The sequence below is a fragment of the Myotis daubentonii genome, chromosome 2 (genome assembly GCF_963259705.1).
Source record: "Myotis daubentonii chromosome 2, mMyoDau2.1, whole genome shotgun sequence".
NCBI lineage: Eukaryota > Metazoa > Chordata > Mammalia > Chiroptera > Vespertilionidae > Myotis > Myotis daubentonii.
In genome coordinates this window covers 117,440,933-117,468,074 of record NC_081841.1, presented here as the reverse complement: position 1 = coordinate 117,468,074, position 27,142 = coordinate 117,440,933, and the positions used below count along the sequence as shown (strand labels likewise).

At 41.1% G+C, this 27,142-nt stretch overlaps 1 protein-coding gene across 14 annotated transcripts in view; it reads left to right on the top strand.

Moving 5' to 3' along the window:
- HDHD5 (haloacid dehalogenase like hydrolase domain containing 5) overlaps positions 1 to 27,142 on the top strand; it is a 331,796-nt gene that overhangs the window by 30,083 nt on the left and 274,571 nt on the right. For 4 of the 14 annotated variants that reach the window (XM_059684416.1, XM_059684407.1, XM_059684403.1 and 1 more), the window contains 4 exons: positions 805 to 838; positions 2,488 to 2,662; positions 6,501 to 6,689; positions 6,857 to 7,732. In XM_059684416.1, coding sequence (XP_059540399.1) covers positions 805 to 838; positions 2,488 to 2,662; positions 6,501 to 6,689; positions 6,857 to 7,190 — 732 coding nt within the window. In that variant the 3' untranslated portion in view covers positions 7,191 to 7,732. Of the gene's footprint in view, positions 1 to 804; positions 839 to 2,487; positions 2,663 to 6,500; positions 6,690 to 6,856; positions 7,733 to 14,845; positions 15,242 to 21,194; positions 21,572 to 27,142 lie in introns of those variants that run through there. The other 10 variants (XM_059684410.1, XM_059684406.1, XM_059684405.1 and 7 more) reach the window with 10 other exon arrangements.

Here is a 27,142-nt window from a genome sequence, read left to right as displayed (position 1 = left end):
TATAGCTGATTAGTGGCAGAGATAAGATTGTAATAGTCTGGGGAAGGAATGGAAGCGGTTGGTAACACGAAAGCTTCTGCCTCCTAATCCAACAGCAACAGAAATGGTCCATCACACCCTGAAGGCCTCCTTTTTCTCCAAAGGCTCACCTTCCTCTAGACCAGTGGTTTTCAACCTTCCTAATGCCGCGACCCTTTAATACAGTTCCTCATGTTGTGGTGACCCCCAACCATAAAATTATTTTTGTTGCTGTTTCATAACTGTAATTTTACTACTGTTATGAATCGTAATGTAAATATCTGATATGCAGGATGTATTTTCATTGTTACAAATTGAACATAATTAAAGCATAGTGATTAATCACAAAAACAATATGTAATTATATATGTGTTTTCCGATGGCCTTAGGCAACCCCTGTGAAAGGGTCGTTTGACCCCCAAAGGGGTTGCGACCCACAGGTTGAGAACCGCTGCTCTAGACTCTTGCTTGGCCCATATCTTGCTTCCTGTCCTTGCAGGAGAAAACAGCTGATCAACCTTTCCTCCTAGCTGACCTTTACTAGTATATGTGGTATCCCTCAACCTGTTCTGTGACCAGCCTGGTTCTTCTCTCTTCACCTTTCTTCATGAATCTTCTTCCGCAGTCCTATTTGCTTCTCCTCAGCTTGGGCTACACCATGGGGTAGTCTTCAATCCTGTCTGGAATGCGACTTTCCTCCCACCCACCCTTGGAAACCAGTGTGTAATTGTCATGTAGTGGAAAGTAATCATTGCATTGATGGGCTTGTTCTTTGTCTCTTGGCAGCCCCTTCCAAGGAATGACTTCCCCGCTATTGAAGGTAATGAGGTCCTCTCCTTGTGTGGCATGGGACTGGGTTGTTCTTTCTCCTTTCAGGCCCTCCAGATTATTGTAGCCAAGGGGGCATTGAGCATTAGATCACCTGGGTTCTGGTGTTGGATCTGCCACTCACTACCTCTGAGATATTTGTTGTTAATCTTTCCTTCTTTATATCATTTGCCTTTTTATTCCAGAAGAATCATAAGCTTAGAAAATCTTAGAGTAGAAAGGCACCTAGGGGTAATTTAGTCCAGTGTTCCTTAGGCCCATTAAACCCAGTTTGCTCCTTGTATAACAAAAATATTGTTATACTAACTTAAAATGAAATTAATAGATAATATATCTTCCTATACACATGTTACAATTAATTAGTTTAATATAATTGTAATAGGGAGAAATAAAGGGAAAACATTTTAGTAAGGTAATATGTACTTCAATATGTAGTAATTTTCCAAAAAGACATAACGAAGTAGTAAAATGATTGAACCAAATATAGAATCACCATGAATGTTACAGCTACAAATGCAGACTGATATATGTTTATAGGTGTGATATAGGTGTGTTTTGTTGATGACTCAGAAATTAGGGACAGTATCATCATTGGTGAAGTGATTTTGTAAAATAGGGACTAAACTTGTTAACATTTTGAAAAAAGAAAAGTACAACCTTCTCTTGACTTATGTGATAGTTACATTTTTTTTGAAAAATTAGTGTTTATGAAAACTACCAAAAAATACTTTGTGTTTACATGGAATTAGGGTTTAGGGTCATTAATTATAAGCAGGTTGTTCCCTACATGAATACCAGATGGGACACGCAAATGTTTATAGACATTGGCAGTTTTTGATTGAACAAGACTGTACTGAGCATCTAGCATCCCTGGCCCCCTCCCACAATCCTCACCACTAAGTATCAGTCATTTTAATGATTAAAATACATCCTCCAGCCTCCAGAACATCTCTCCAGGGGGCAGTGGTTCAATTCACTGGTCTTGTAGCTGATATCACAACTTCCATTTGTTGAGTACCATGTGTCCAGCACAGGTTAAGTGCTTTATTTATTATATCTCATTTTTATTCTCATAACAATAGTAGGTGTTGTTATTATAGTTGAAGAAGCTGAGGCTTAGAGAAGGTAAATAACTTGCCCACAATCAGGAAAGTTGGCACAGTCAGCCTTGGAATTCAGGTCTCTATCACTCTGTATCCAGCTCTCCTAGTTGTTAGGTTTATTGGCTCCTGGGGCTCAAAGAGAAGTGGCTGAGAAAAGTGAGCATTTTGCCAAGTACCTATGGGTAGGGTTGTGGGGAGAATATCAGTTAGCAAGAGGAAGTGGGCCTGAGACTCACTGTTGTTTGTCTTGTTTTAAACTTCTGTGAACATGGTGGACACAATAACAGTATGAGCCCTTAGGTCCTAAGGCTTAGGAGGTGCCTTCCCAGTCCCTGGGTTTTGTTCACCTTGGGTGAATAGGTGAGTGCTCTTTCAAGGCTATTCAGGGAACCATGCCCTTGCCAAGGTGATTGTACTGTAAGGGAAGAGCTTGTGGTTGGGTGGCCTCAGCTGGTCTTCTGAGGGCCTTACTCCCGCCTGCCACAAAGGGCAGGCTAAGTGCCCTGCACCCTTACCCCTATGCCTTTGCTCTTTAAAGGAGTACTCCTCCTTGGGGAGCCAGTACGCTGGGAGACAAGCCTGCAGCTGATCATGGATGTCCTTCTCAGCAATGGGAACCCTGGGACAGGTCTGGCGACGGCCCCTTATCCCCATCTCCCTGTCCTGGCCAGTAACATGGATCTTCTTTGGATGGCTGAAGCCAAGATGCCCAGGTGAGGACATAGTCCCTGGCCTTGACCCTGGTGGCCCATTTCCAGCTATTGCCTGAGCAGTCCTACTGACAGTTTCCCACCGCCATTTGATATTGCAGCTTACTGAACACTGAAGATGTATTGAGATGATTTTTAACAAATAATCCTTGCCCTTCAGAATCTTAACAGAACAAGTTCTTTTTGATTAGAGGAACCCAAATGGTCAGTTTCTGAGGTATATCAATGCAAATTATTCAGCTGCTCTTCCTTCTTTGCCTTCACCCTGTAGCATTGATTATTTCAATTCTTTGTTTCCCTTTGCCCTTAAAACATAGGAGCAGGGAAAAGAAATAATTGTTCTGATGTTTGTATATACCAGAGAACAGACCCAGTGGATAAGTGACTTTCTCAAAGGCATGTGGGTAGTGAACAGGCTTACACACTCCCTGCGCAGTTGTGTAGAGCTCACCTGTTCTGTCCTTTTCTGAGTTTGAGAATAGTATAGGCATCCCTTTTTCTGGCCCTGGAGGTGCCTTTACTGGAAGGGCAGCTGACGGCTGCTGTGTACTGTTTGGCTGCTCTTATTTGCAAGGCCTAAGTCTAGAGCAAGCATGTCAAACTCAAAGGCTAACACAAGCCAAATAAACAAGGTTTAAGTTTATGTGGGTCACAAAAAACAAAAGCTTCAATTTTCATAGAAACATAGGTGTATTTCAATAGAGACATGCTGAATACAAAGGGCTGAAATAAATGAGTAATCGTTAACATAAAATAATAGAACATTTTAATAAAAATATTTTTTCTTGAACATTAACTTACCAGACACTGAATAAGTGCACAAATTAATAAGCGTAACGCAAATAAACCATTTTTCTTGTTCTCCAAAAGCGAAATATTTCCTGTTGCACACAGCAAACAAGTCAGTCCAAGACTAATAGCGTGGCAATCAGCTGCTAAAATATTCGCTGCTAGTATTAGTGGAGAGAAATGGTGTGCCTGCGTGTAAGGCATGTAAGGGAAATGAATGCAACACGATTATAGTAATCAGTCATAAGCGAACGTTGTAGTTTGTTATTAATAACTAGTGGCCCAGTGCACAAATTTGTGCACATTGAAAGGAAATTAATTAGAAGAAATATTTTAATATCGCTACTTGCCCTTTCTCTATAATAGAAGTGTCAACCAAATTCATGATCGACAATGACAGAGGAAACACATGCGTGAGATTGGCGCCAGCGAGAGCTTTATATATATAGATAAACTTGCTTAATTAGACCTGCTTCTGATGTAGCTTAACTTTTCCAGCCCAGTGAAGCACCCCAATTTCTCTTTCAATTGTCAGCAACACAGCAATAAATATCAACACGAAGCAGGTTATTATTATAGATCACACAGCGAGAACAAAGGGTAAAATATTTAATTGCAGCAGTGTTTGACTATATTCCGTGCAGTGAGAAAACCTGAAGTCATTTTCAAGGTCCACCATTTCTTCTTTTCAGTTGGGTCAAGTTTCTAAATCTCTGTTTTCCAGCTAATAAAAAGAAAATAGGATTCCATCGTGTCTCCTATCTACCTAATCCAGAACTTTTATGAGGATCAAATAAGATGAGGCACAGGAAAACACTTCACAGACATTTGATTAAAGTGTAAAATGTTTGCACCTGGCTATAAAGCAAGTCGTGTTCCTGGACTGAAGAAACTCCAAGGAGGCTAGTTGTTGCTAGGGAGAGGAAGCCAGGCATTGATTGCTATGTGACGTCATTACCCAGATGGACACTTAGCATATTAGCCCTTTATATAGAGAGAGGCCCGATGCACAAAATCTGTGCAAGAGTAGGCCTTCCTTCCTCCGGCTGCCGGCACCGGCTTCCCTCCGGCACCTGGGACCTGAGCTTCCCTCACAGAGGAAGGCCCCACCCACCTGCCGCAGCCTGCGGTCGGTGGCCTGGGCCTCCCTCTGCAGGGTGATCATGGGGCGATGGCAAGACCCCCTACCAGTTGCATCGCACCCGCCTTGGCTGGCTTGGTGCCAGTGGATGTCATAGCATGGTCCAGGATGTTCATCCCAATGGTTGTTCTGCTGTTCGGCCATTCGGTCGATTTGCATATTATGCTTTTATTATATAGGATGGCCTGTCGCTAGGGAGAGGAAGCCGGGCATTGCTATATGATGTCATTACCCGGTGCCCACAGCCACCATTTCTGAGCTGGGCTGGGCTTGCACCATGGGGTCTCGGCAGCATCAGCTGCAATTTGGTGGGCTGTTGCTCTGGGGTGGTGGCGGGGCCTGTGTCCCACTTGGGGGAAGCCAAGTGTTGCTCTGTCAGCATCAGGTCCACGTTGCTGTTTCTCTGTAAATGGCAAGTGTGCATCATGGCAGCTCCTGCATTGAGCGTCTGCCCCCTGGTGGTCAGTACATGTCATAGTGACAGTTGGAGGGACACTTAGTGTATTAGCCTTTATATATATAGATTGTGTATAACAGGATATTGTAAAAATTAAGTTATGTAATTTTTATTAAAATGTTTCTTGCATACCATTATATTGGCTGGGCCACAAGAATATTCGTTGTGGGCCGCATGGGGCCCACGGGCCCCAAGTTTGACATGCTTGGTCTAGAGTTTTCTCCCCTCCCCATGACTCCCAGTAAGCTGGATGTGTGATCCATCAATAGGGCAGCAGGGCCCAACACTGCCTCAAGTCAATAGCCCATAAGAGATGGGCCACTCAGTAGCCCATAAGAGATGGAGATTACAGTGTTCTCTCTTGTTAGGTTTCAAGTATTTTCCTATAGCTTGAGGTTAGGTATTTTTTCTGAGTTATTCTTCCAAAATTAGGGTATGCTGGCACTAGCTGAAGGGGGTTTGGTTATATAGGCTGGGAACTGAATAGTAAGGGGAAGATTTCAATTTACAAACCAGACTTGAGGTTAATTTTTCATTCAGTAATTTGAAAATGTAATTTATTACATAAATAAATGACACAAATATAACTTCAATATATTGTGCGGCATCAGTTCAGATTTGGTTTAGTGGCAAGGGATTTAAACCCCAAAACAAAAGTATCTTAAAAAAGATAAAAGTTTCTTTCTCATGTGAAATAAGTCTGGGGTAGGCTGTCCAAGTCTTGTATGGAAGCTCCACCTGTCAGGAACAGAAGCACCTCTGTCTTCCTGCTGTGCAATCCTTAGCCCTTTACTACATAATCCCAAATGGCTGCCTGAACTTCAGCTATCATATCAGCATTCCAGGCAGAGAGGAACAGGGGAAGGTAGAGAAGAGCATCACCTCCCCAATTTAAGGATACTTCCTAGAAGGTTAGCCCAGCACTTGTAATTTCATTGACTCTTTGGTTATAGTGCAGCCACATGGCCACACACCCTGTTGCAGAGGAGGAAGGGAATATAGTTTTTACACCTGGTAGCACTATGCTCAGTGAAAATTGGCACCAAGAAAGAAGGGGAGAACGGCAACCAGTAGTCTGCCACAATTCTAAAGCAAAAATTAAACTTTCTGGAATACTAACACCTGGGGTATAATCCTAGTGCTACCACCTTGGGCAAGTTACTTAATTTCTTTATGCCTCAGTTTCCTCACTTGTAAAATGAGAACAATGATCTCATAGGGTTTTTCTGAGAATTAAATGTGATTTGTATCTCCAATGTTAAAACAGTGCTCAATAAATGTTATTAGATAATAGCACATCATAAATGTAGGCAATAAATGTAATTCTTACTAGAAGTAACTTCATTTTGACCTGTTACCACTGGGGGAGTGAAAGGGTACTGCTCAGAGAATGGCAGGTGGCCTGGAGAGACCAGGGAGCGAAGACTGAGCTGCTGGGCTGTCTTCTCTGGCAGGTTTGGCCATGGCACATTTCTGCTATGCCTGGAAACCATTTACCGCAAAGTGACAGGCAAAGAGCTAAGATACAAGGGCCTGATGGGCAAACCCAGCATCCTCACTTATCAGTATGCAGAAGAACTGATCAGGCGGCAGGCGGAGAGGCGGGGTTGGGCTGCCCCCATCCAGAAGCTCTATGCTGTAGGGTAAGTTCTACCCATCTCCTCAACTTTCCCTTCCCCTCTCATTCACCTTGTTTCCCTATGTTTAATGCACACTCCTTGCCCCACAATTGTCCTCTGCTCTCTGCACCTTACAACACTGAACTTCAGTTTTCTCCTCTTTTCTTTTCCGGTATGGTTACCCCTACCAGTGATAATCCTATGTCTGATGTCTACGGTGCCAACCTGTTCAACCAGTACCTGCAGATGGCGAAGCACGAGGGGGCAGAGGAGCTGGGGACGAGTGGTCTGTTGAAGCAGCGACCCTCAGCAACCCAGAGCTGTGCCTCCATCCTGGTGTGCACTGGTGTATACAGTCCCAAGGCCCCGGGGTCCACAGAGCCTGCTCAGGGAGGAGAGGAGCCTCCCTTCCATGGGCACCGGGACTTCAGTTTTAGTCCAGGGCTTATAGAGGCATCCCACATTGTGAATGATGTGGATGAGGCTGTGCAGCTGGTTTTCCACAAAGAGGGTTGGGCTTTGTAGTGAGGACTATGTGTTCCAGGCAGGGTGACAGAGGGTATCTTGGAGCTGTAGGTGATTCCCATTTACTGGTTTCTGGCCTGGATCACAGGGCAGGGCATCATGTCAGGGCCTGCTCCCCATGACATTCTTCCTGCTACCCCACAGATGTGACACTAGTGATTACTTGGAAGAAGACACTGGCTTTTTCTCCTGCTGAGCAGTAGCCATAGAATTGTACCCTGGGTAGCATTATGGGTAGAACTGTGAGGATTTTCTCGGTCCAATTCCTATATGTTTCTCCTGGCAGTCTAACCTCAGCCCAGTCCCTTTACCTCTGTGCCTTGGTGTACTCCTCATTTCATTAGGGTCTTCTGGGAAAAGGGGAGACAATATGTAATAACATGGAAATTTCTACAGGACCTTTGCCTGCTTTAAGTGAACTATTGCATGCCAGCAAGGTGTCTAACACTCAGATACTACATTTTATTGTATTTCAGCTTATCGCTCAGAGACTTTTGAACTTATTTTTTAAATTAAAATGATAATAAATATTCATTATGTTATCTCTTGTGAAGCTCTATCTGGAATGTTAGTGGGGGGGAAGGCTAGTGGGTGAGTGGTGTGCGTGACCTTCAGGCAAAGAGATTGGTGGCATTTCACTCCCAGAAGAAGTTGATGTCTCCTTGTCCACCTTTACTCCCTCTGACCTCGTCTGGGCGGTGAAGCACATCTATTTAGGAATGAGTTATGCCCAGGCTTTGGCATATACTTAGCAACTTCCCTGATATGGAAAAGAAAAAGGATCTTGCCTATGGTTTGTTCTAAAGGAAGGAGCTGACAGGCCCACAGCCAACATCATACTCAATGGACAAAAACTAACACCATTTCCCCTAAGAACAGGAACAAGACAGGGATGCCCACTCTCACCACTCCTGTTCAACATAGTCCTGGAAGTATTAGCCATTGCAATTAGACAAGAAGAAGAAATAAAAGGCATCCAAATTGGAAAAGAGGAAGTAAAACTGTCCTTATTTGCAGACGACATGATATTATACATACAAAACCCTAGAGACTCCATCAAAAAACTACTAGACTTAATACATGAATTTGGCAATGTAGCAGGATACAAAAGTGACCCCAAGAAATCTAAGGCATTTCTATACACCAATAGTGAACTTTCAGAAAGAGAGATTATAAAAACAATCCCATTTACCATCGCACCAAAAATATTAAGCTACCTAGGAATAAACTTAACTAAAGAGGTAAAAGACCTCTACTCAGAAAACTACAGGACGTTGAAAAAAGAGATAGAGGAAGACATAAACAGATGGAAGAACATACCGTGTTCATGGATTGGTAGAATCAACATCATTAAAATGTCCATACTACCCAAAGCAATCTATAAATTCAACGCACTTCCCATTAAAATACCAATGGCATACTTCACAGATCTAGAACGAACTCTCCAAAAATTCATCTGTAATAAAAAAAGACCCCAAATAGCTGCAGTGATTCTGAGAAAGAACAAAGTAGGTGGGATCTCAATACCAGATATCAAGTTGTATTACAAAGCCACTGTTCTCAAAACTGCCTGGTACTGGCACAAGAACAGACATATAGATCAATGGAATAGAATAGAGAGCCCAGAAATCGGCCCGAACCAATATGCTCAGTTAATATTTGACAAAGGAGGCAAGAACATACAATGGGGCCAAGATAGTCTCTTCAATAAATGGTGTTGGGAAAATTGGACAGATATATGCAAGAAAATGAAACTAGACCACCAACTTACACCATACACAAGAATAAACTCAAAATGGATAAAGGACTTAAATGTACGATGAGAAACCATAAAAATTCTAGAAGAATCCAAAGGCAAGAAAATCTCAGACATATGCCGAAGCAATTTCTTCACTGATACAGCTCCTAGGGCACTTGAAACTAAAGAGAAAATGAACAAATGGGACTACATCAAAATAAAAAGCTTCTGCACAGCAAAAGAAACCATCACAAAACAACAAGAAAGCCCACTGCATGGGAGAACATATTTGCCAATGTTATCACCAATAAGGGTTTAATCTCCAAAATTTATAGGGAACTCATACAACTTAACAAAAAGAAGATAAACAACCCAATCAAAAAATGGGCAAAGGATCTAAATAGACACCTCTCAAAAGAGGACATTCAGAAAGCCAAGAGACATATGAAAACATGCTCAAAGTCACTAATCATCCGAGAGATGCAAATCAAAACAGCAATGAGGTACCATCTCACACCTGTCAGACTGGCTATCATCAACAAATCAACAAACGACAAGTGCTGGAGAGGATGTGGAGAAAAAGGAACACTCATGCACTGCTGGTGGGAATGCAGACTGGTGCAGCCACTATGGAAGACAGTATGGAGTTTCCTCAAAAAACTGAAAATGGAACTCCCATTTGACCCTGTGATCCCACTTCTAGGAATATATCCTAAGAAACCAGAAACACCAATCAGAATGGATATGTGCACTCATATGTTCATAGCAGCACAATCCACCATAGCTAAGATCTGGAAACAGCCTAAGTGCCCATCAGTAAATGAATGGATTAGAAAACTGTGGTACATCTACACGATAGAATACTATGCTGCTGTAAAAACAAAGGAACTCTTTCCATTTGCAATGGCATGGATGGAACTGGAGAGCATTATGCTAAGTGAAATAAGCCAGTCAATGAAGGAAAAATACCACATGATCTCATTCATTCAGGGATAATAAAGACCATTATAAACTTATGAACAATAATAGATACAGAGGCAGAGCTGCCTCAAACTGATTGTCAAACTGCAGCGGGAAGGCCAGGGAGGGTTGGGGGGCAGAAGGGAGGGGAGTAAGAGATCAACCAAAGGACTTGTATGCATGCATATAAGCATAACCAATGGACATAAGACACTGGGGGGTAGGGGAGGCCAGGGGATTGTCAAGGGCAGGGAAAAAAAAGGACACATATGTAATACCCTTTGTAATACTTTAAGCAATAAAACAATAAATAAATAAATAAATAAATAGTTTATTGTAACATCAAAAAAAAAAATGGAGCTTTTCCTACAGTGATTCTAGAGCAGCAGTTCTCAACCTGTGGGTCGCGACCCCTTTGGGGGTCGAACGACCCTTTCACAGGGGTCGCCTAAGACCATCGGAAAACACATATATAATTACATATTGTTTTTGTGATTAATCGCTATGCTTTAATTATGTTCAATTTGTAACAATGAAATTGGGGGTCACCACAACATGAGGAACTGTATTAAAGGGTCACGGCATTAGGAAGGTTGAGAACCACTGTAGAGAGTATGTGTTTTCTTTATTCCTCCCTCTAGGACAGTGATGGCAAACCTTTTGAGCTCGATGTGTCAGCATTTTGAAAAGCCCTAACTTAACTCTGGTGCTGTGTCACATACAGAAATCTTTTGATATTTGCAACCATAGTAAAACAAAGACTTATATTTTTGATATTTATTTTATATATTTAAATGCCATTTAACAAAGAAAAATCAACCAAAAAAATGAGTTTGCGTGTCATCTCTGACACGCGTGTCATAGGTTCACCATCACTGCTTTAGGAGTAATCCAGTTCCATTTTTTCATGTTCTGTGTCACCCATGACCTTGCATTTGCCAAATCCCCATATCATTTCTTGCCTTCATCTTTCTACAGCTATCCTTTGTTGTGACACAAGCTGATTATTCCTTCCCCTCTTCTCAAAACACTCTGTACTTGGCTGTCTGACTGACTTCTTGATACCTCTGTTTACATACCTGGCAGTCATTTAAAGTAGAGGGAGCAAAGGAGGTTGAGAAGTGGCCAGTGAAATAGGAGGGAACTTGAGAGCTGGTGTTTTGGAGGCTGAATGCAGAACATATTTCATGAAGGAGGTAGTGATGAACTGTGTTCACTCTGTATCAGAGCTTACCCTGTTCAAAATCAAACACAGCCTGATCCTACCCTAGCACCCCAAATAATCTGGGTCCTGCTGCAGTCCTCCCCACTTCAGACAATAGCAGCTCCTTCCTTGTTGTTTAACTGAAAGCTTGGACTCATCCTTGTTTTCTCTTTCTCTCCCATTTCCCATGTCTAGTCTGTCAGCAAGTCTTGTCAGCTTTGCCTTTAGATCCAGTGTGTGAGCACTTTCCAACTTTCAACACCACCCTGGTTCAGGCTGCTGGCTTCCCTTGTTTGGATTGTTGCTGCAACCTCTTATCTGGCCTACCTCTCTCACCCCTACCCTCTCTCCTCACTGTTTTCCACTCATTGGCCCAGAAGTCAAATCATAAGTTTGATCTATTCTGTGATCAGAACCCTCCTGTGACTTCTTATCTCATTCAGAGTAAAAGCCTAAATTCCTTACCACAGCACAAATCCCATTCTTACCACTTTCCCTTCGATCATTTCATATCAGCCACACTGGCTACTTGCTGGTCCACCATACACAATCCTGCCTCTGGGGCTCTGCACTTGCCGTTCCCTCTGCCTCATTTCCAATATCCACAAGGCTCACTCCATCCATATTCTCCTCCCCCAACCCCCATCATTTAACTTTCTGTTAAAAAGTTCTCTTTTGTTACCTAATTTTCCCTATACCTTATCACCCTATGACTTATATTTAGTCTTTATTCTGTGTCTTCTAAAATATAAGCTCAATGGGCTTTGTTCATATTGTTTCACTCTTGTATCCCCACACCTACATGCTTGGCAGTTGGTAGGGTTACAGACCCTGTAAATCCTCATATAGGGTTTTTAGAGACAAACATGGCTTTCTTTTCTTTCTTCTCCCTTGGGGAGTATGGGAAAAGTAACAGACTGTGGGTCTTAGAATCAGACAGGCATGGAATCAAATCCCAGGCAGGTCTGTCACTCATTAGTCAGATGGCTTTGGGCAATTTCCTTCACTTCTCCAAGCTTCCATTCTCTCATCTGTAAAATTGGCAATGTGTATTTCATAAATGAGCTATTTTAAGTACAGTACTGTGTCATTTAGGATTTTGTTCAGCTGCTTGTTACAGAAATATGACTACAGTGGTTTGACCAAATAGATGATTATTTTTATAAACAACAGGAAGTTCAAAGATAGGCATTTCAGGGGTTTCATCAAGGACTCAGATGCTTGCCCACCATCCTTAGCGTTTATGTTTGTCCAGTTGCAAGATGTATTGGTGGTATACTTTCAGGCCTCTCGCCATATTCGAAAGAGGAGGAAAGGGCAAAGATCTTTTATTTTTAAAATATATGTTTATTGATTTCAGAGAGGAAGGGAGAGGGAGAGAAAGATAGAAACATCAATGATAAGGGAGAATCGTTGATCAGCTGCCTCCTGCACGCCCCCTCTGGGGATCGAGCTCGCAATCCAGGAATGTGCCCCGACTGGGAATCGAACTATGACCTCATGAGGTTCATAGGTCAACACTCGGAGCACACTGGCCAGGCAGATCTTTTAAAGAACTTTCCCAGAAGTTCCACCTTTGAACTTGCAGTTCTATGTGATTGGCTCCAGCTGGGTCACACAGGCACCACAGCTGTAAGGAGGAAGTGGTGGGGTACATTATTGCTCAAACAAAGTCAGAGTCTGTTTGTAAGGAATGCTTGTGGAATGGATATTGGGTAGGCAACTTGCAATACAACTCCAATGCCCAGGACCCAGAAGGCATTTAACTGTGATCATTTCTTCAAGAGCTCTAAGGAAATGGGTAAAGCCCTGACCTCTGGTACTTTGTCTGTTATCTGAGCCACTGGGTTGGGTAATAATCTTGCCAATTTATATTTGTTTATTAGGTAACCTTTTCCAAAGCATTTTAAAACAGACATCTGTCCATTCTTTGTTAGAGCCTCACAAAACCCCTAATGGAGAGAGACAAATCTTATCTATCCATTTTTATAAATGAGGACATCAAGGTAGAGATCATTCATTTTAGAAACTTTAGTGAAGATCTTTGTGCCAAGCACCATTCTAGGCACCATAGTAGTGACCAGTCATTGGTAACAATGCCTGCCCTCATGGAGTTAACCTTTTAGTCATCCAAAGTTAGTAAATGAAGGGGCTGGGCTTGAAATTGGGTCTCCTAACTCTTATCCCAGGGTTCTTCCTGAGATACACACCAAAGACCCTCTCATCCTTATCCAGCCTACTGCCCTTCCTCCAATCATCGCTTTATGTCCTGGAGCAGCTGCTGTTGTGGAGAGAGACCAGGTAAGATCTCTGTGGGCCAAAGAGGTTGAAGTTACCAACTGGAACAACAGGCGAGTGCACAGTAAGGTGGAAAGTAAATCCAAGTGTGGCTACTTGAGGAGAAGTCTTGCAGAGTTGAGAACCCTTAGGTCCAGATTGAAGTGACAGAAGATAGCATCTCTCTCTGTCTGCCTTGGGTTCTGTGTCTTTGGCTAAGCAGTTGCTTTGACTCTGTGGCCATCTCTCTCTCTTTCTTGTTTGAGTTTCCTAAAGATAATGATGAAGAAAATAAGACATTTTTGGGGGGAGGGCCTAGCAGCCTGACTCTGTACCTAGTTAATCAGTATCCCTAATGCACATTCTTGTTAGCCTATAATCATGTCATTGCCCCTTCCTTAATTATCTGGTCTTGCAAGACCTGTTTACCTAAATACATTTTACAGAGGCCATAAACCATGAATAATATTCAACCCCCGGGGAGGGGAGTTATCAGCGCTGGCACTAGGCCAGGCCTTTAGGTATGGTCTCACATCCCCCATCCCAACACATGGGGCTTTTTGCAAAGCCTGCAAAAGGTTCGTAAGTATGATTCATATATGGAGGACAAAGAAACCAAAGGGTATAAAGAGAAAGCTTCCTCCATATTGGCTTTCTCATGATTTGGAAACAGGCTCTCCTGACTCACAGTACTAGTACATCTGGAAATAAATGGGTTTTTCCTGTATCTCCGAGTACTCCTGTGTGTATTTTCCGGTTGCGTGGTAAATTTTGTAACAATAACGGAAGATCTTTCAAATCCATGTCAGAAAGCAAGCCAGCCATTCAGCTCCAATGCAGTCTTGTTGTCTATTAGGGGCTTTGTCTGAACTTGTAGAACCAAGACTCACAACCATTTCATTAGCTTAGCCTGAAACTTAATGCAAATGTTACCTTTCTGTGTTTTGATGGAGCCAAATCAGTACCCAAAAAAAACTGGACTTTGTAAGTCAATTTGACCAGGAGGTAAGCTCATATATATAATAAAATTATTAACCTGGAACAAAACTATACCATCAGGCAGTCACATTGAACAGAGAAATCACCTTGATTTCTCTAGTTAGTCATTGCCTTGGAGTCAGAACAGGGGCACTTCCTTGCTATTCACCTTTGTGGGAGCAGCTTCTGGCCTCCTGAGGGCCCCTCTTGGCTTCCCAAGGCAGGTACAGTGAACAAACCTGTAATCTGGATTTCTAGCAGAACTAGGGTTGCTATAGCAACTGGATCTTGCCTTGAGGGTGGAATTTTAAAATATCTCAGTTGTAATAGTTATTTTTTCTCCCAGTCACTCTGTCATTTCTCCAGTGCTGTGTGATTGCTGCTGAGGTTGGGCAATGCTGGTAATAGGGGCAGAAATAGAATGTTGGGGAACCAGCTAGAATTGTAATCAATATTAATCATGCTCTGTTAACTGTGATTGTTTTATTCTGATTAAAGAAGGCACATTCTAACCTTGCCAGCAGCTGCACTCAGGACCTGGGAGCTCACCTGGAAATGCAGCCCATCCTCCTCATCAGGGAGCTGCCTATTATGGAAAGATTAACAACTTTGCTGCAGAAACCAGAATTAGCAGCCTTTTGAAGATCCTCACTAAGCGCTTTGAAGACCCCAGCCCCTTTTGCATATCACTAGCCCTTTGAGGATCCCCAACCCAGTGCTTACCTGTTAACTGCTCGTTTGGCATACCCTATGGCTACTTCCCCATGTAATCTTTGTACTTCTACTCAATATAAGCAGTCGATTTATGGTGGGGTGCAGAACCGATTTTTGTGGATGATCTGCTGTTCTCCTGTACTGCCAGCAGTATTGGAATAAATGTTCATAATGATTCAACCCTGCCTCTGCTCAATTGGCTCAAGTAGTGACAGGCATCATGGACCCATTGTTTGTCCCGTTACATATTCTGATAACCACAAAGGGATGTAAGCAAGAAATTTCCCTAGGGTGAATACCAGGGATCCCACTTGCTGCCTGGACTGGGGGTTCCCAGGGCTGAGGCCTGGACTCTTATTTGCAGCACTGCCTGGAATGTTCCTGTTTTGAGTCCCAGCTGCAACCTCAGCAATCCCTGTCATCTCACCTGAGACCTAAGTTGAATCAAGCATTTTTGTAGGAGGAATTAAGGATATTTGTATGGCATGAGAGTAGTGGCTGCTTCCCATCTGGGCTTCCTTATAAGGAAGCATGTACTGTGTGTACTGTGTATAGCACAGGAGGCATTATACTGCCTCTCACCTGGGCAAGCCTGATCCGCTCCGTATGGCAAGAGACCTCCAGTGGTCCTTGACCTGGTCTCTGATCCCTTAGCCTGATCCCTTTTGGGATGAGAGAAATTGCTCTGTTTTGGTGGTTACTTTTGTTGTTTGTTTGTTTGTTTGTTTGTTTTTTATGCAAGGTATTCTGTGGTATCTGTGGTTGGACAGACAAGGAGCATGGTGTGAAGCTCTTGTCTGTAGGTTGTACACGCCTGTAAATATTGTACATAAGTGTCTCTGTTGATTGTTGCTTTGTGTGTCTTTGTTGTTTGGTTTAATTTGTTTAAGGATAGGGCACTTCGCCTTTGCTGGCAGCCAGCTGCTTGTGGCGGCTGAGTTCATGACAGGGATTGTAGGAACTTAAAGGCATCAGCCATCGGGAAATCTTAATTAGTGAGAGTTGTTGTCATTTGCTGTGCTGGGTTAGTGTGAGTTAAGATTCTAAGACTAATGTCCCAGTCCATCCTTTTGAGAGTACTCATTTATTTACTGTAGGGGTTTTTGTTTGTTTGCTTGTCTGTTCCTGTTTGTTTCTCTTCTTATATTTCATGTTGTCACAGTCTACTCAGAAAGAAAAATCCTAGACCTAACCAGTTTGGCTCAGTGGATAGAGCGTCAGCCTGTGGACTTAAGGGTCCCAGGTTCGATTCCGGTCAAGGGCATGTACCTTGGTTGTGGGCACATCCCCAGTAGGGAGTGTGCAGGAAACAGCTGATCAATGTTTCTCTCTCACCTATGTTTCTAACTCTCTATCCCTCTCCCTTCCTCTCTGTAAAAAAATCAATAAAATATATTTTAAAAAGAAAGAAAAATCCTATATAATAAAGAGGTAATATGCAAATTGACTGCCGCACCCTCACACAAGATGGCTGCCCCCATGTGGGGAGGGCAGTGGTGGGTGACCAGACCTGCAGGGGAGGGCTGTTGGGGGCGACAGGCCTGAAGGTGAGGGCAGTTAGGTGCAATCGGGCTGGCAGTGGAGCAGTTAGGCATTGATCAGGGTGGCAGGGGAGTGGTTAGGGGGAGATCAGGCTGGCAGGCAGAAGCGGTTAACGGCAATCAGGCAGGCAAGTGGTTGGGAGCCAGCAGTCCCAGATTATGAGAGGGATGTCCAACTGCCAGTTTAGGCCTGATCCTTGTGAGGTCCTAGATTGGAGAGGGTGCAGGCTGGGCTGAGAGACACCCCCCCCCCCCAGTGCACTAATTTCATGCACCGGGCCTCTAGTATGAGAAATAAAACCTTCTAAACACCCCCAAGTCTTTATCCTAGGAGGACCAGATCTGCTGAAGTGCTTGAACAGTGGGGGGCCACTACCGTTTTTGTAAAGAAAATAGTACTTTCATATTGAAGGCTGGTGAGTTATCCCTGTTACAAACTTTGTCAAGAAAATGCCTTGGGTAATAATAATTGGCTTTAAAATCTCAAAGTTATTAAGACATAATAAATAGATGTAACTAAAATGAAGGGTTTATGACAGCAGTTCTCAACCTGTGGGTCGCGACCCCTTTGGCAGTCGAATGACCCATTCACAGGGGTCACCTAAGACCATCCTGCATATCAGATATTTACATTACGATTCATAACAGTAGCAACATTACAGCTGTGAAGTAGCAACAAAAATAATTTTATGGTTGGGTCACAACATGAGGAACTGTATTTAAAGGGCCAGAAGGTTGAGAACCACTGGTTTATGATAAAGCTTTTTAGTGATAATTTTATGCCTAAACATAATTTTCTAAAGTCTTTGGTAACTTAACACTTTGGAGTTTGCTGGGTTATATAATAAAAAGTATTAAATATCTAGGTATATATAATAATAAAAGCATAATATGCTAATTAGAGTGGACGTCCTTTTGGACGTCCTTCCGGGGCAAAGCCAGGGCTGCAGCCGTGGATCGAGGCAGCCGCCGTGGCTGCGAGGGAGGGATCCAGGTAGCTGCCCCCAGCTTCAAAGGCCTACTCTTGCACGAATTTTGTGCATCAGGCCTCTAGTTTAGAAATAACAGGATACTGAAATATTAATTAATCTGAGTTTGCCTACTTTGGGGTTTTTATTACAGAGAATCTAGAGGATACATTTGAATCTGTTAATGGATGTGTATTGTATTTTATTTGAATTATATCTTAAAAATGTGCATGTATTGCTAATCTGAGAAATGTACTTGTCAACTAAAATTTAAGGTTTCTAATAGTTAGAAATTCTAACTAATTGGAAAGAAATATGGTTTTGGTAATAGAAGGCATGAGGTGTGGAGATACATTTTTGAAGGGAAAAAGGAATTTAGTTGTTCTAAAGCTAAATGAATAGTAAGATTTGCAAAGTTATATAAGGCTTGTGAAGAGAAATCTTAAAAGGAAATTACAGGTAATCTGAATAATTTAATTAGATAAGTGAATCTAAAGTAAGCTAATATAGAATTTGTTTAGTCCTTTTCCAGCTTGTTAAAAGGGAAAAAGGTTTTCTTGTATTTGCTTAGGAAGCAAAAATTCTATAAATGGTTGGAATAATTATATATTGTGTTATTTTAATCAGCTACTTAATTACTTAAAAAAGTGATCTTTTGTGGGAAGATAGTGGGAACTGAAGTTTTGCTAGCCTATGTTTGTGTTTTATACCCTTTTGTCACTTTGAATGAATAAATAGTCTAATACTGTTTAATAATAATAATATATAATAACTTTTTGATAAAATAAGTTTGACAATCTTTCCAGAGTTTAAATTTTAAGAAACTTTTTTGACATAGAATTGGCTTTGGATCATTTTGATAGGCCCTAGAATGCCTCAAGGATTTGTTTTCTTTCTTTATGAAAGAAAACTTTATACTTAAGGTACATGGGAAGGTTTGTCAAATAAAGAAATGATAATTATATTTTATTTATATATGCATATTAAATAGATTCTGATATGCTTTGCTTATAACCATTGTTACTTATAATATTGTGAAATATTGTGCTTTGCAGAAAGGATACGATTCCATGTTGTTCGCAATATAATCAAATCCATAACTATGTCATTTTAAATTTCTTCTTGTAATTTAGAGACAGTCACTGTTTTGTTATAATGCATTTGGAAAAATGTTACATCTTCTGTACATTTTCTGAGGGATCCATGGAAAGTTCTCTAATATTTTCAGATCATCCCTTTCAAACTGGATGAAAATTAATAGAACTCTATAGACTATCTGGATTTATAGACATACTAGCAGAAAAAAATCAGGAGAAACAAAAAATGATGGGGCTGAATGAACTGAAAATAATTATAGTTTTTGTAACTTTTGTTGAAAGTATTGCTGATTCTTAAACGTTTTGTTTTTCAGATGTAAGGAAGCATTTTTAAAGCAATTTGGTAAATTATTTTTTTCTCCCTACCTGATCCCTCCAATATTTGGCAATTCTTAGTGAGTGAGTCATGGCAATGCATTTCTTTGCATGAATTCAGTAAGACCATTTTCCAATTGTGGTTTTATTAACCAAGACTTTGTAATGTCATGTCTAACATGCCTGGACTCTGGATGTCACCAGAAAGCTTTAAGGAATGAAGGCAATGTGAGCATCTTGGAGAAAGCCTGATATCTTGCTTGGTCACATGGTTCATGGCAATCTTTCCAAAGGAACGAAGGTTACTTTCCTGAAAGATGGCAAGGAAGGAACATCAAGACATCTTTGGGGACCACAGCTTGAGGAATGCATTTCTTTGCATGAATTCAGTACAGGTGTACAGGTATTGCAAGAAAACCTAATAGCAGCTAGGTGGCACAGCTTCTTTGTACTGCAGGGCTAATTAAAGCTCAAACATGAGATTCCAGCAAAGCATTTTTTTTAAAAAAAACCTGTATGAGCAACTGTTATTCTTACTGTGTTCATGCAAATAATCAGGCTGAACTGCAACTGGACTTAATACACTAAGTAAATTGGTCTTAATTTGGCTCCTTACTAAAAATGAGGGTGACTTTTAGGAGGAAAAAATATATTTCAACAGGGAATTATTATAACTGAAATTCTTTTCCCTCCACCAGACCATTTGTTGTAATTTTTGCTGTTCTAACTTTTGCCCAATAATACTAAATTTTATAACACAGTTTGTCTCCACCAGGTTATAAGCCCTACTCACACTTAGAGAATACCATCTGTAGACACCATTGCTACCTCCTTCTGTTCCCAGACCTCATCATCATCTGACAGAGAGCCAGGATCTCTTGGCTCTGAGAGAAGCCTCCATCCCTCTTCAGCATGAAGCAGTTTCAGAAGAGACTCTATGCTCCTTTTCTATGAAAAAATTCAGAGCCAAGATCCTTGAGAGGGGTGTGTTAGGCAGTTACACAGACATAAGCAGAGCAAGGACAATGGGCCAACTGGAGGAGAAATGAACAGGACTCTGAGACATGCTTCTCACCACTCCAACTGCTCTGAAGCTGTCAATGGAGGAACCTATGTAGAATGGACCTTCACATTTTGCCTAATAGGAGTTGGGATACCTATTGCTAATATATATTTTTGGGCATGGGTGTTTTCTCTAAAGGTTGCTGCAGTAACTTCCTGTGGTGAATGTCTGACTTTTATCGAGTGTTCTAGTTTTTGTCTTTAAGTATCTAATAACTACATTATCGATTATTCTGATAATTTCACCCTCCCATATAGTAATAGACATACTAAGCTGCCAGCCGGGGGGCGGGGGGGGGGGGGGGCGGCGGCGGCGGGCAGGGCAGGGAGAGGGGGGCGGGCTTATTCCTTAGGATAACTGACAGTCTTTATGCTTCAGAAACATCACAGGGTCCAAACCAAAAGAGACCTTCTTATGGCCATGGCAACCAGACTGCAATGCCAATCTCCACCTATGGATTTCTGCTGAATATATTACTTTAACCATTTTCATTATGCTGGTAATGGTAGGCTCCCTTAATGTAGAAGTGACCCAGCTGACTTGTAGCATGGTAAAAGCCTTGAAAGCCACTTCCAGGGCTGTACATGGGATAAGTCAAGAGCTGAGCCAGGTCAGGGAGGCTGTTCTAGAAAATTGGGCAGCAATACATTATTTGCTGTTGCAGCATACAACAGTTGTGAAGAATTTAAAGGAATTGTCAACATTTCTGACAATTCTCAATTGATAGAAAACAACATTCTACAAATTAGGAAAACCATCTCCAAGGTAAAACAATGAGAAGGGTTTTTTTGGAGGTAACTTATTCAACCTAACTTTCTGGCTATCAAACCTGTCTGGGTTGCTGGAATTTTTTAAAATTTTTCTCCTGGTTATTTTTTGTAGTTTGATAGCTTGCTGCTGTATTCAATGTCTTCCTCTTTTGAGATCCTGCATTCATTGTATTCTGTCCCCAAGAACTGCTATCAAGGCAGAAGCAAATGCATCAACAGGATGAGATTTTTCATCTAAAATTAATCTAATAGATATGAGATGATAAAAATAGCAGTGGGGAAATGATAGGAGCAGAAATAGAATATTGGGAAACCAGCTAGAATTGTAAGAAATATTAATCATGCTTTGTTAACCATGATTGTTTTATTCTGATTAAAGAAGCTAACTTGGCTGGCAGCTGCACTCAGGACCTGGGAGCTCACCTGGAAATAAAGCCCATCCTCCTCTTCAGGGAGCTGCCTATTATCATGGAAAGATTAACAACTTTGCTGCAGAAACCAGAATTGGCAGCCTTTTGAAGACCCCAGCCCTTTTTGCATATCACTAGCCCTTTGAAGATTCCACAACCCAGTGCTTACCTGTTAACTGCCCATTTGGCATACCCTTTGGCTACTTCCCCATATAATCTTTGTACTTCTACCCAATATAAGCAGTCGGCTTACAGTGGGGTGCAGAGCAAATTTTTGTGGATGACCTGCTCCTCTCCTATACTGCCTGCAATACTGGTATTGGAATAAATGCTCATAACGACTCAACCCTGTCTCTGCTCAATTGGCTCAAGTAGTGACAGGCATCATGGATCCATTGTTTGTCCAGTCACACTGGGATGCCTGTTTCTCTGCTTCAGGTTCTTGGCTGCTTTATCAGGCTTTGGAGGTGGAAGGATTGTCTCTGTATAAACTGCTGGGGAGTTGAAGATTTCAGCTTTTGCTTCCAGGCTCCTCTAGCACTTGGTTCCAAAAGCCTTATATCATTTTTTTTCTTTTCTGGGAGACGGAGAAGAGGGTTCTAGCTTGAAACTCTCCCACTCTGCCTCCCACTTTGACTTGAGCCTTATTGCTTATACCCTACCAGAGCAGCGTTAGCGTTCCTGGGACCACTCTTTGGAGAGGGAAGGGGCATATCCCTTCTTTTCTGCTTTTCTTTTGGTCTTTCTAACTTTTGCTTTTGGCTTCATTCATTCACTACAAATAACTACTGAGCACCTACTAAGCCTCAGGATAAGAAATGAGAAACTATACTTGTCTTGGAGGAGTTCATAACCCTGAACTTGGCCCTATCGGATTTCAAACATTTTTATAAAGTTACAGTAATTTAGTGTTCTGTTGGCAAAGAGGGATACAAATCATGGGCTAAAACAGTACTCAGAAACACATATATGACATATATGAACATATGACATACTAAAATGTTTATTTCTTGCTCATTTTATAATCTGATGTGGGGTAGGTGGCTATTCTCAGCCTTTCCCCACCATGTGGTAATTAAGGGATCCAGGCACCTTCTATTTTGTGGTGCCGTTATCTTCAGCACATGGTCTCCAAGGTCTTTGTGAAAGAGGGAGAGCAAATAGGTGACTGTGGAGTGATTCATGGCCAGACCTGGTAGTGGTGTACATCACTTCTGTCCATATCCATTGGCCAGCCACATGGTTCCAAAGCAACTCCTGAGAAAATGTGGTCTTTATGCCTAAGAAAAGGAAACGGTATCAGTTGGCATCTAGCCTCTGTTGTCATAATTTACTAGGATAAAGAAATTGTTTTGCTTAGTTTTTATTTATTTAATTTTTTATGAAGAGCTCAAGCAAGATGAATAAAAAATATAAGAATTATTTTTTGTACAATTAAGTCTTCTCTTTAATCTGTATAGCTTAATTTTTATTTTATTTTATTTTTTGTATTCCCATTATCCCTTCCCCTTTGGCAACTATCAGCTTGTTCTCTATATCTGTGTGTCTCTGTTTATTTTATTATTTTTTTAGATTTTGCACATAATAAGTGAAACTATATAGTATTTGTCTTTGTCTGTCTGACTTATTTCACTTAGCATAAAACCCTCTAGGTTCATTCCCGGTTGTTACAAATGGCAAGATTTCATTCTTTTTATTTTATTGCTGAATAATATTCTACTGTGTATGTGATATACGTGTGTCTGTATGTGTGTGTGTGTGTGTGTGTAATCTTCATATTCACCCATCTATTTTAATTTTATTGATTGAGAAAGAGATAGAAATATCAATTTGTTGTTCCACTTAATTATGCAGTCATTGGTTGATTCTTGTATGTGCCCTGACTGAGGATCAAACCTGCAACCTTGGTATATAAGGATGATGCTCTAACCAGCTCAGTTACCTGGCCAGGGCCTTCCATTCATCTGTTGATGGACATCTAGGTTGCTTCTGTATCTTGGCTATTACTAGTAATGCTACAATAAACATAGGGGTGCACATATCTTTTCAAATTAGTGTTTTTGTTTTCTTTGGGTAAATACCCAGGAGTGGAATTTCTGGATTGTATAGCAGCTCTATTTTCCATACTGTTTTCCATAGTGGCTGCCCTAATTTACAATCCCATCATCAGTGTACAAGGGTTTCCTTTTCTTCGAATCCTCACCAGCACTTGTTATTTGTTGATTTATTGATGACTTAGTGGCCCCAGGCACAGATTCGTGCACATCAAAAGGAAGTTAATTAGAAGAAATATTTTAATATCGCTATTCACCCTTTCTCTATAATAGAAGTGTCCACCAATTCATGATCAACAATGACAGATGGAAACATGCGTGAGATTGGTGCCAGCGAGAGCTTTATATGTATTGTGCATGCGTGAGTCAGCTTAGCCTTTTATATATACTATATAGAATAAACTTGCTTAATTAGACCTGCTTTCTGATTTAGCTAAACTTTTTCCAACCCAGTGAAGCACCCCAACTTCTTTTTCAGGTAATTGTCAGCAACACAGCAGTAAATATCAACACGAAGCAGATTATTATTATAGATCACGCAGGGAGAACAAAGGGTAAAATATTTAACTGCAGCAGTGTTTGACTATATTCTGTGCAGTGAGAAAACCTAAAGTCATTTTCAAGGTCCACCACTTCTTTTCAGTCGGGTCAAGTTTCTAAGCTTTCTAAATCTCCGTCTTCTCAATCCTGAAAAAGAACAAAGTAGGTGGGATCTCAATACCAGATATCAAGTTGTATTACAAAGCCACTGTTCTCAAAACTGCCTGGTACTGGCACAAGAATAGGCATACAGATCAATGGAATAGAATAGAGAGCCCAGAAATCGGCCCGAACCAATATGCTCAATTAATATTTGACAAAGGAGGCAAGAACATACAATGGAGCCAAGATAGTCTCTTCAATAAATGGTGTTGGGAAAATTGGACAGATATATGCAAGAAAATGAAACTAGACCACCAACTTACACCATACACAAAAATAAACTCAAAATGGATAAAGGACTTAAATGTACGACAGGATACCATAAAAATTCTAGAAGAATCCAAAGGCAAGAAAATCTCAGACATATGCCGAAGCAATTTCTTCACTGATACAGCTCCTAGGGCACTTGAAACTAAAGAAAAAATGAACAAATGGGACTACATCAAAATAAAAAGCTTCTGCACAGCAAAAGAAACCATCAACAAAACAACGAGAAAACCCACTGTGTGGGAAAACATATTTGCCAATGACATATCTGATAAGGGCCTAATCTCCAAAATTTATAGGGAACTCATACAACTTAACAAAAGAAAGATAAACAATCCAATCAAAAAATGGGCAAAGGACCTAAATAGACACCTTTCAAAAGAGGACATTCAGAAAGCCAAGAGACATATGAAAACATGCTCAAAGTCACTAATCATCCGAGAGATGCAAATCAAAACAGCAATGAGGTACCATCTCACACCTGTCAGACTGGCTATCATCAACAAATCAACAAACGACAAGTGCTGGAGAGGATGTGGAGAAAAAGGAACACTTGTGCACTGCTGGTGGGAATGCAGACTGGTGCAGCCACTATGGAAGACAGTATGGAGTTTCCTTAAAAAACTGAAAATGGAACTCCCATTTGACCCTGTGATCCCACTTCTAGGAATATATCCCAAGAAACCAGAAACACCAATCAGAAAGGATATATGCACCCCTATGTTCATAGCAGCACAATTCACCATAGCTAAGATCTGGAAACAGCCTAAGTGCCCATCAGTAGATGAATGGATTAGAAAACTGTGGTACATCTACACGATGGAATACTATGCTGCTGTAAAAAGGAAGGAACTCTTACCATTTGCAACGTCATGGATGGAACTGGAGAGCATTATGCTAAGTGAAATAAGCCAGTCAATAAAGGAAAAATACCACATGATCTCACTCATTCGTGGACAATAGAGACCATTATAAACTTTTGAACAATAATAGATACAGAGGCAGAGCTGCCTCAAACAGATTGTCGAGCTGCAGCGGGAAGGCCAGGGAGGGTTGGGGGGCAGGAGGTAGGGGGGTAAGAGATCAACTAAAGGACTTGTATGCATGCATATAAGCATAACCAATGGACATAAGACACTGGGTGATAGGGGAGGCTAGGGGACTGTCTAGGGCGGGGGGATAAAATGGATACATATGTAATACCCTTTGTAATACTTTAAGCAATAAAAAAAAAAAAAAATCTCCGTCTTCTGGCTAATGAAAAGAAAATAGGATTCCACCGAGTCTCCTGTCTCCCTATTCCAGGACATCTGTGCAGATCAAATGAGATGAGGCATAGGAAAACGCTTCACAGACATTTGGTTAAAGTGTGAAATGTTTGCACCTGGCTATAATGCAAGTCAGACACTTAGCCTATTAGCCTTTTATATATATAGATAGCCATTCTGACAGGTGTGAGGTGATAGCTCATTATGCTTTTAATTTGCATTTCCCTGATGATTAGTGATGCTTAACATTTTTTCATATGTCTGTTGGCCATCTGTCCTCTTTGGAGAAATGTCCTCTGTTTAGGTCTTCTGCCTATTTTTAAATTGGATTGTTTGTTTGGTGTTAAGATATAGGAATTCCTTATAGATTTTGAATATTAACCCCTTTTTGGATATATCATTTGCAAATATTTTCTCTCATTCAGTTGATTGCTTTTTCATTTTGTTGATAGTTTCCTTTTCTGTGCAAAAGCTCTTTAGTTTGATGTAGTCCCTTTGTTTATATTTCCTTTTGTTTCCCTCACCTGAGGAGACACCTCCTAAAGGATATTACTGAGTGCTAAGTCAAATGTGTTACTGCTTATGCTTCTAGGAGTTTTATGGTTTCTGGTCTTATTTTTAAGTCTTTAGTCCATTTTGAATGTATTTTTGTATAGTGTAAAAAATGCTCCAATTTTCATTTTTCTGCATGTATCCGTTCAGTTTTTCCAACATCACTTATTAAAGAGACTATCTTAATCTCATTGTATATCCTGGCTTCCTTGGATGCAAAAATAGGTGATGAGACTATTAAGTCTAACTTTATTTTTTTAATTAATTAAATCTTTATTGTTCAGATTATTACATTTGTTCCTCTTTTTTCCCCCCATAACTCCCCTCCACCCAGTTCCCACCCCACCCTCCTCCCTTACTCCCCACCCACTGCCCTCATCCATAGGGGCACAATTTTTGTCCAGTCTCTTCCCGCATCCCCCTCACCCCTTTCTCCCCCAAGAATAGCCAGTCCATTCCCTTTCTATGCCCCTGATTCTATTATAATCACCAGTTCATTCTGTTCATCAGATTATTCACTTGATTTTCAGATTCACTTGTTGATAGATGTGTATTTGTTGTTCATAATTTGTATCTTTACCTTTTTCTTCTTCTTCCTCTTCTTAAAGGATACCTTTCAGCATTTCATTTAATACTGGTTTGGTGGTGATGAACTCCTTTAGCTTTTCCTTATCTGTGAAGCTCTTTATCTGACCTTCAATTCTGAATGATAGCTTTGCTGGATAAAGTAATCTTGGTTGTAGGTTCTTGGCATTCATCACTTTGAATATTTCTTGCCACTCCCTTCTGGCCTGCAAAGTTTCTGTTGAGAAATCCGCTGACAGTCGTATGGGTACTCCCTTGTAGGTAACTGACTGTCTTTCTCTTGCTGCTTTTCAGATTCTCTCTTTGTCTTTTGCTCTTGGCATTTTAATTATGATGTGTCTTGGTGTGGTCCTCTTTGGATTCCTTTTGTTTGGGGTTCTCTGCGCTTCCTGGACTTGTAAGTCTATTTCTTTCACCAGGTAGGGGAAGTTTTCTGTCATTATTTCTTCAAATGGGTTTTCAGTATCTTGCTCTCTCTCTTCTTCTGGC